The 10760-nt window shown below is 32.8% G+C and overlaps 1 protein-coding gene across 3 annotated transcripts in view; it reads right to left on the reverse strand.

The window, feature by feature from the left end:
* Nucleotides 1-2387: 2387 nt before the first annotated feature.
* The window catches only part of LOC113820527 (uncharacterized), a gene marked incomplete at its 5' end in the record, with an annotated part of 31417 nt that continues 23044 nt past the window's right edge, over nucleotides 2388-10760 (reverse strand). For 2 of the 3 annotated variants that reach the window (XM_070119569.1, XM_070119567.1), the window contains 12 exon segments: nucleotides 2388-2917; nucleotides 3293-3594; nucleotides 3938-4068; nucleotides 5859-6000; nucleotides 6497-6604; nucleotides 6883-6980; nucleotides 7091-7401; nucleotides 7663-7824; nucleotides 8029-8141; nucleotides 9730-9878; nucleotides 10075-10274; nucleotides 10624-10760. The exon segment at nucleotides 10624-10760 is cut by the window's right edge and continues 20 nt beyond it. In XM_070119569.1, coding sequence (XP_069975670.1) covers nucleotides 2713-2917; nucleotides 3293-3594; nucleotides 3938-4068; nucleotides 5859-6000; nucleotides 6497-6604; nucleotides 6883-6980; nucleotides 7091-7401; nucleotides 7663-7824; nucleotides 8029-8141; nucleotides 9730-9878; nucleotides 10075-10274; nucleotides 10624-10760 — 2058 coding nt within the window. 3 annotated transcript variants of the gene reach the window in all.

Here is a 10760-nt window from a genome sequence, read left to right on the forward strand (position 1 = left end):
ATTAAATAATAAAAATAGTTATTATAATGATAATAATGATAACAATGATAATAATAATAATAAAAATAATAACAATAATAATAATAATAACAGCAACAACAATCAAAAACGTAATGAAAATAATAACAATATATTAAGCTGTCAGCATATAAATAAAACTAATTTATTTAAAGTTACGATAAAAAAAAATTATGCAATCTTTAAAGAGCAACTTCACTAAGCTGCATATTCATCCCCTGCATCTTGATGTGAAGATTATACACTTACATTAATTTTGTAATTGTCTTTCTGAAAAGTGGTTCAAATTAATATAATTCAAGAAAATCACTTATCCATTTATCTTCATCCACATATCTAAATGCCTGCCTGAAACGTAATTAAAATCTTTTCTTTTTCTTTTCCTTTCCCTTCTTTTATTTTGAAATCACCTATTAAAGACTGTGAATTTTTGGCTTTAACAATTTTGGGCAATTTCTTATTCAATAATTCTGGACAATTTATCATTCAAATTCATACCTGAAGAACATAATATTCTATCCTATGCACACTATGCTGTCAGACACAAATCTCTGAATATTAAAAAAAAATCCTGTTTATAATAGTAATAAGAGGAATATTGTTTAAGGAAAACAGTTTCATATCACAATTCATCATAGGATTGTATCATAAAAGTATTACAATTGTCCCTAAAGCCTTTTCTTTTAATCTTTCCTTCGTAGTACTTTTTAAATTCCAGACCAAGAAAGAACACAAACTCCAAAACTACAGCACTTAATTTTTTTTTTTTTTTTTTTTTTTTTAAGAGATGCAATAAATTAAATCACATGGAGATGCTACATGTGAATCCTTTTTTCCAGTGCATAAAAATAACACAGCACTTGACAATGTTGACCCTAACCTAGAATACAAAACACGGTGGATCACTGACCATTTGAGTGCTATGCAGGTACTGAAGTTCTTCACTAATACTAACCTAATTTTCAGAAAAAAATCTATATTTTGGATCTGAATCAAGATTTTGTGGCATTTAAATGGTTTCATGTTTTGTGGATAATGCAAAAAAAATTGCATATACGATGTTTAGGCATCTGATTATCATAATCTATTTGATATTTTTACTGATTCTGAGAATAACATCAATAATAATGGTCATTATTAGCATAACAACAATAACAGTAATACCAAAAACAGTAATAATAAAGAATACTAAAAATAAAGAATAATGATAAGTGATGATAGTAATAAAATCATCATTATATTAAATAAATAAAAGTGATTGATACATATATCAGTTGTGATTAAATATATTCATATGCTATATGTATTTTTCTTTTTTTTCTGCTCTTTTCATAAGCATTATTATGAAGTGCAAAATATTTCTTAGCTATGAAGTTTTTACGTCAAGGTATTAACAATAAATATTAATTTGGGTTTTTGAGAATACATAAAAATATAAATAAAGTCATAAAATGTCAATAATTGAAATCCATCCACAATATAATCTTCTAAAAAAAAATTTATTTCCTATTAAATAGTGATCAATGTTTTTCATTCTTAAACAGAATCTTAATGCTAGCAGTTTTCCTAATAGTACTTTTCATATTAACCTACAGAACTTTCAAGTGCACTGATAGTGAAAACCGAGGCACATTTATATAATTCTAAGCCAATTCTATATATTCTTTCTGTATATAATTTCAACTTTTTTTTTCTTTTTTTCACTGGTGAACTTTTGCAAAATGAAGCAAGATATACTTTGGAAATTTACTTTTCATTATGCATCAAACGAGAAACACTAGAAATTATGCAAAAGAAAAGAGAAAAAAGACTTGACATCTAAGCATGGAATATGTGAAACTTACATATTGTATGGATATGTGTTGTTTTCTTTCTTCCTTAGCCTGGTTAGAAGAATTCTGTTTAGAAAATGGTATTTAGAAAATAATTTCCTTGTGTGTATGTTTTCTAAATGGTATTAATCAATACTAACCCACTACAATGAGCATAGCAATGGCAGTTTATTACAATCACTTTGTTACACAAAGAAATTTATCCTTATATTGCTGAATATCCATTAGTTCAAATGTTACATAACATAAACAAATAGAAAACAAAAATAAGACACTACCAGAGCTTTTTTATTGTTTGCATTTCCTTTGTCTCACAGCAAAATACCAAACTTTTATATGGATGTGTGACTTGTTCACTTTCTATTGTTTCCCTATATGTGTTCCATTTCCCTTGCTAATGCCATTTATTAGCTAGCCCCTGGTGGTTATAAGCAAAAAACTCAGTGTGCAAGCTATCAATTTACCTCAGTCTTCCTCAGCTCCCCACAGTGATTCACATGCCCAAGAGGATTAAAGAGCTAATGTATTCCTTGCCTCTTTTTTTGTCTTCTTTTGGTTTTATTTTTTATGTTTTTTTGTTGTTTTTTATTGTTGTTGTTTGTTCTTCTAAATGAGAATGTATATGGAGAAAAGAATTGACTGAAGGGAAGTTTCTTCTCTAAGTTTTCCTATGTTCACACAACAGTATAGCACAAGGTACAGTGGGTATGTGGTAAAGAGATCAGCTACTCCTATCTCAATTCTACAGGGTAGCAACGAACATCACATGAGATATGAGATAAACTGAGTTTGCAGATATCTGGGTTCACAAGAAATCTGTAAGCCTCTGGAAAGGGACCTGCACTTCCCTCATAACATTTCATCACACAGCTGTGGTATATGTGGAGTGAGTGAGTGGCTGGAGAGGGATAGGCTGCTCCTCCTCCTCTTCAACTTCGAGGCTAACATCTTCAGCAGAGGCCAAGTTGAGGGACACTGTAAAAGGTCGTTGGCCTTCCAGTAAAGAGCGTAGTGGGGTTGCCAGCCTCTGAGCCATTCTGGTTGGGGTTAGCTCCAGGGTACTAGATCTGTAAACATTTATTTGACTTGCTTTCATCTTTACTTTCTTTCTTTTTTTCATATGAATCAAACTGTCTCCCAGTCTCAGAATAGCTGGATTTTCAGGACCCTTGCCAAATTAAAAAGTCTTTTTTGCTAATTCTAAGCACTTCACAAAATAAATTATAAAACAAAGAAATACATGTGTAATGAAAAAATACAGTGTATTTTAGAGTACAGGTACTGAATGTGTAATTAACAGTGACAGTCAAAGTAATCAATCTATACCATAAATGGCTAAACAAATAATTTATATAAAATCAAGTGTTCTGATGGTAGAAAAAGAAATTAAAAAAAGAAAATTCAAAGTAAATAAAGCTAAAATAATTCAAAATTACACCAACCTATTGTACTCCTGCAGACTTGTGCGTTGGTCCCTTGTAGTTACACGGTCCAAGGTCGCTGTCATTTCAAGTGTTGCAGTGCGGGAACGTCCAAGTGAGCAGCGGTTGCCTCTCCTATCTGCTGTGCCTGATCGTGAAGTGTTACTAAAGGGCCCATCATACAAGGATGGGTCATCATAGAGTGACTGATCATGCGACATTGTGGAGGATCGAGAATCAGATACTGGGGTGCCATCATCAGCCAGTGAAACAGGAGAGAGAGTAGCAACAACATGGGGGGAATCTTCAATAGTTCGGATCACCTGGAAAAAGACATCAATTAGCGTATCAGAAGATACAACCCCAAGCTGCTGTCAGTGAGAACTTAATTTGAAGATACAGATCTATTTACTATATTCAAAATTTTGTTTTTCTATACAATGCAGCTCTCCAAAATTAAATTTTGAGCCCTATCATACTGTGTTCATGATCTGGTTACATCACTGCCTACCTTAAAAAGACATCCTAATACAAGTCTCTCTCATGTAACCACTCATCAAATAAAATTAAAACAATTATCAGTTATGAAAAATATCATTATTTGATTTTCACAACACTGTAAAGCTACAAATACAAGTGGAAAAATATAATCACTAAAAAACAAACCTGCAGAGTAAGTGGAGCATCAAGAGAAATGGGTTCAGATGCTTCTCTGTTGTGGATTATGACAGCAATGTGTGCTGGATGGGGAATTGGAGGAGGGATCAAGAGCTTCTCGGGAACTCTGCAGCCACTCACTGTCAAGGCAATACATTTGAGGAATAGAAATTAGTACTGCTCTGTGTTTTTCCCTTTGCCTATTATTTAAAAAGATATATACAGCTGTTTCAAGTATATGTATCTTCAAATATATCAAAATATTTTGTAGACATTATATGAACTTGCAAATACACAAATGCAGGTACAAAGAATGCATGCATGACCAGTTGAAATGAAGAAGCATTCAAAATGTACATACTACACATGCAAACAAAAGAACATATATACAAAGGATTCTACTTAGCCATACGAATAGAAACTATCTACATATCCAATTACAATACACTAATATACAAAATAATCAAGGAAAAAAAGGATCCATCAAATTTAGTGAAACAACAAGGAAAGTCAACAAAGAATATCGCTAAAACCAACTACTAATATGCATGCTCCTGTTAGAGCAAACGTGCACATATATCACATATACAATTGTACATAAAGAAACATAACTAAATAGAATTTGAACATCAAACCTTGCAAAGCCTGACATACATACTGCTGACAACAATACAGCACACACCTCTGTATAAGGGAGAAGGGAGGGAATGGGAGAAGAGAGGATCAGAAAAGAAATAATAAATGAAATGGGCCAAAAGGAGGGAAGAAGGAAATGGGGTGGGGGATGGGAGGGAATGGGAAAGGATGGGAAAGGATGGGAAGGGAAGGGAAGGGAAGGGTCGGGGTCAGGGTCGGGGTCAGGGACAGGCGGGGTAGGGGCTGGGGTATGGGACAGGGTCGGGGAAGGGGAAGGGGAAGAAGAGGAAATGGGGAAGCAGCAGAGGAGAACAGGACAAGGAAGAAGAGGGGAAGCAGATTGGAGGGAGAGTTCAGTGGGGAGGGGGAAGGGAAGTGGATGGCAAAAGGGAACATAAAGGGGAAGCAGAAGGGTAAGAAAAGGGAAGAAGGAGGAAAGAAGAGCTGAAGGGGTAGTTGGAAGAGCTGGGGAGGGCAACGGGAAACCAAAGGGGAAGAAGAAGGAAGGGAGAGCTAAAGGGGGAAGGGGAGGGAAAGGCAAAGGAGGAAGGAGAAGGAAGAGAGCTGAAGGGGAGAAGAGGAAGGGGAGGAAAAAGGAGAGCAAGGTAAGGGGAATGGAAGAGAAAGAAGACAGAAGGGAAGGCTAAAGGGAGGGGGGAAAAGGGGTAGGGAAGGGGGAGAGAAAGGATAGAGGAAAGAGGAGAGGAGAGGGAGGGGGAGGCAATGGCATGGGGAAGGGCAAGGGCAAGGGCAAGGGCAAGGGCAAGGGGAAAAGGTAAGGGAAAAGGAGAAGGAGAAGGGGAAAGGGAGAGGGAGGAGGTGAGAAGGGAAGAGGCAAAATGATATGAACTGGAGGGGGAAAACAGAAGAAAAAAAGAGAGGGAAAAATAGGACAACACTAAAATTAACCCCGTAAGGATAAACTCATAACCTTTCATAGGTCCAATGTCATTTATGCCAGAGGGACAATGTATTCTTTTAATTACATTTAAGGGTCGCTTTAAAGTCGGTTGTCTTACATGCCATTTTGTTAATGGGAGATGATTAAATGTCAATAATTTATACATCAATGAGAACACAAGTGAAGGGACTGGGAAGGGGAAAAATGATTATATCAAAAATTCTTACTCATACAATCACTTTCTCAATAAAATTCAAACTGGTCTCTCACAACACATACTTTGTACAAATTGTGAAAAGCAAGTGCTTATTAAAGGGGGGAGGGAGTGAATTCACATAATAAACAAAGACAAAAGTCCCTAAGGGGTTAAACTCAGATCTAGCTAATGCTTACCAAAAATCTTACCCATCCTGCGTCCAAGATTAAGGCGAAGAGAGAGTCGGGCTGCGAGACTTGTTTTCCCCGTGCGATGCGTTGGGACTCCATGACGAACAAGTGGAGTAAAAGCTGCTAAATCTAGGTAAGGAGCATGAACCTGGAGAATAGATTCCAACCAGACAATTTAATTATTAGGAAATGGTTTAAAAAAAGTCTGGAATACCTAAACTATAGAACAGATTTTAAGAAAAAAAGAAAAAGAAAAAAGGAAAAAAAATGTGAAGCTGAGGATTATCATTTTATGCACAATGTAAATTTCTTTTACTAAGTTAAGAAATAATCTGGCAGAGAATCCTCAAACCATTCATAGCATATGCTGTATAGTAATGTCATAGTTAACTTCAGCTGCATCATATAGGGAGTTTATTTTTCAATACAAATTCAGTGTTACCCACATATCATATTGGCAAGATATAACGAGCAGAACTTGACTAAAATATTCAAATTCTTCCTACTTTTGGTAGTGAAAGACAAGGAGTGGGTACACAGCCAATGCAATGCTCATCCCCAAGACCAATCAGCCCTTCGTCAAAGTCATCTATTATAAACCATGGAAGACTAAGTATCCTTTAGTTATGCAATCAACTGCTTACCTGTATATTTCCTCTTGGAGTGTGAACAGTCAACTTCTCATCAAGGTCAGGTCTATCTGGCATACAACGCATCATCTCTGTGTATCTAGCCAAGCTTACCCCATGGACCTGAAGGAACAAGTCATATTCAAATATACATTCAATCAAAAATTTTATCTTAGTAGAAATTATGAAAATTAAAGCAAATTCTCATTTTCAACAATTAACAAGTAGAAATAAAATCAACTTTGAAATGGAATGAAACATAAAAGATTAATAGGTAATTATGATGAAGACAACATTCATCCCTCTTCATAAAAACTAGCAAAAAAATTATCAACAACAAATCACCATGTTCAACTTCACATCACTTCACAAATGAAACACACAAAAGAAGTTAGACATACCTCCATCTGAAAACTAGTATCTGTTTCCTCCATGGGCGTGAGGAAATCAGAACTAAATATCTCTGTGAATATCAACGATGCTAACCCAGCATAGTCACCTGGTTAAAAAAATAAAATCAGGATTAAGCTAGTATAACACCTACACACAAGTGGCTACTAACAGGATATACAATAAAAGCATGGAAAACAGCACTTTAACATTACTCACCCACAGCTAGACCTTTGCTATCCCACCACTCTTCAACTGTGGCAAACTTCGATTCATGCAGCCCACTCTTCCTCGAACCAGACTTATTCATACTCCTCTCTAGAATCCCAACGTTCTTTGGACCTGAAGCATTCCTTCCATGGATAGCATCCAGCTGGCTTAACACAGCTCCCATGTCACTCTCGGTAGATTCTGCTCCCAGTTGGTACACAATGCGATTAAGGACATGCGAGGGGTAGAAGTCCTCAATCAGTATCGTTGCTTGTTTCAAAGCTAACTTCAAGTCTCGAGTTGTGAGCTTCACCTTTGATCTGAAATGGGAGTCACATCCTTGGAAATCATTTCCTGAAGCATCTATACAGCATATGGAAAACTTGAAGTAAATGGCTCATATGAAATCCTTACACAACAGAAAACCAGAAAAAAAATCTGCCAAAAAAAAAAAGGACAAAAACAGGTAAAAGAAAAAGAAAAGTAACAAAAAAATTAAAATAAAAGAGGGGTAGAAGAGTCACAATAAAATAACCAGCTGGAAAGAAAATGTATGAAAGTCAAAACAATGTCACTATTACCTAACATTCAGAGGCAAGCCAAGTGTTAAGTCTCTTCTCCGCCTGTCAATCTTTTCCTGCAAAGTGAAGCTAAGATCTCTTACTTCTTTCTCTACTCGTTCGTAATTGCCAGTTTTACCAATGACTCCACTGAAGGGGCCAAAACATCGCTGAACATAATCCCTGTAAGTCAGATAAGAAATATCATTATCTCCATCTTTGCCTTTACCATCATCATTTCTACTGCAACTATTATGATTATGATGATCATCAATATTACCATAATTACTTTTCTCAGAGGCCTCATCATCATGATTCTAGATGTCATTAAAATCATCATTATCACCACAACAGTACCTATAAGAAGCTTTCTGCTCTCATACTTACGTGTATTCAACAAGGGGTTTGTATATAATTGTTTCAGTTTCTCTTTGGTAGACTGCTAATTCATCCATTTCTAGTCTAGCTTCAAATGCTGCCAGTGCTTGTTCACAGCTTATCTGTAAAAAAAATAAGGTAAAAAAATATAAAAATATCTAAATAACTAATGTAACTAACAAACTAAATAGTAATACAAACACTATAACTAATAATAATATAAATAATACTTTTAATGGTAATAATAATTCAAATATCAATAATAATTAGTAATAATAATAATAATAATAATAATAATAATAATAATAATAATAATAATAATATTGATATTAATAACAACAACAACAACAACAATAATAATAACAACAATAACAACAACAACAATAATAATAATGATGATAATGATAATAATATTAATAATAATAATAATAATAATAATAATAATAATAATAATAATAATAATAATAATAATAATAATAATAATAATAATAATAATAATAATAATAATAATAATAATAACAATAATAATAATAATAATAATAATAATAATAATAATAATAATAATAATAATAATAATAATAATAATAATAATAATAATAATAATAATAATAATAATAATAATAATAATAATAATAATAATAATAAAACAATAATAATAATAGTAATAATATTAGCAATAATAATTATAATAATACAAGTAATAATAATAGTAATAATAGTAATAATAACAATAATAATAATAATAATAATAATAATAATAATAATAATAATAATAATAACAACAACAATAACAACACCAATAACAATAATAATAATAATAACAATAACAAAAATAATAACAACAATAATCACAATAATAATAATAGCAATATAATTAACATTAATAATAATAATAATAATAATAATAATAATAATAATAATAATAATAATAATAATAATAATAATAATAATAATAATAATAATAATAATAATAATAATAATAATAATAATAATAATAATAATAATAATAATAATAATAATAATAATAATAATAATAATGACAATAATGATATTAATAATAATGATACTAATAATCATGAAAATAATAATAACATTGATACTACTACTACCACAACTACCACAACTACTACTACTACTACTACTACTACTACTACTACTACTACTACTACTACTACTACTACTACTACTACTACTACTACTACTACTACTACTACTACTACTACTACTACTACTACTACTACTACTACTACTACTACTACTACTACTACTACTACTACTACTACTACTACTACTACTACTACTACTACTACTACTACTACTACTACTACTACTACTACTACTACTAATAATAATAATAATAATTTCTTAAACTCAGAAATACAGCAGTACTGAGTTTAATTATTATCTGAAACCACAAACTGTAATCACTGTTCTAACAAGAGAAATCTTACAATCTGAGGTCTCATACTATTTCCAGTACACTATGCATTTTGATAACCTAATCACCCTATTTGAGACTGACTGCATCAGGCCATTAAGCAAACAAACAATAAATATCTTAAACAAGATAAAAGAGTTTGGCAACAGTATAAATATGGCATCAACTACCAGATTATTGCTTTCTCATACCCTTCATCATAATAAGACTTGAAACATTAAATAAAATCCACATAAACATCACAACACATTGCAAGGAAATTGTAAACCAACCTGATAGAAGAAGTTGTTGTGAAGCCCAGGTCCAGCTATGCGTTTAACCAGGAAACTATCAGAAGCTGGGATTCTGCCCCTTTTCTTGATGACTGAATGAAACATTACTGTATCCCAAAAGTGTCGTAATCCTCTACGGATCAATCCATCTGTCAGTGTCAGAAATACGAGATATGTTGAAATCTTTTTCTTTTTTCGTGTGTATAATAAAAACACTACTCCTTAAATATATACTTATTTATAAGACAACTGTACAAATATAATTTTGTTTAAATCTCATATAACTTCCTTTCTTTTTCTTCTACATATAAATCAATGGAATGTAATCATGACAAAAACTCTTACACAGTAGAACGATGGCAGCAAATATTGGACAAACAACTGTTGCAGTGAGGAATGCTAGTACTGGTTGCAAGATGCCCAGAATGATGACATGAAGTCCAACTGCTTGTATAACTGGACTCCACTTCCTCATACCCGTGGGTGAGTCCAAGTCATATATGATTATGCAGACAATGTGAGTAAGGAGAACACATGCAGGTACCCTGAAAAGTATACATATACAATGTATATAAATAATCTCTCGCTCACTTATTCACTCGCCTTCACTCATTCATGCTAAAATTTCGTACAGAGACTATTTATGTAGACATCAGCAGTAGATGAATTATGTATTGATACCAGTATGAATATGAATGTTTACACGCACCATAAAGTGATGGCAATGTGATGGTGATTTTAATGCCCTACTTCCTTTAATCTTCAACAAAACCGTAACCACGATTATCAAATTATTATTCAACTATCCTAGGAATCAAATCACACAAATAACAGAAGTTCAATGTTACCCAAATAAAAACTTCTCTCATAAAACATGAAGAATCCAGTACTTACCAGAAGGGTGCAGCAATAGCAATTGCCATTGATCCCATAGATACAAGAAGACAAGTGAGAGGAAAAACAGTTGTGAGAAGTAATGTGCCAACAATGCCTTTCATGACATAATTCCAAGCACGATTCATATGTCTTGT

Source organism: Penaeus vannamei, unplaced genomic scaffold, assembly GCF_042767895.1.
Source record: "Penaeus vannamei isolate JL-2024 unplaced genomic scaffold, ASM4276789v1 unanchor357, whole genome shotgun sequence".
NCBI lineage: Eukaryota > Metazoa > Arthropoda > Malacostraca > Decapoda > Penaeidae > Penaeus > Penaeus vannamei.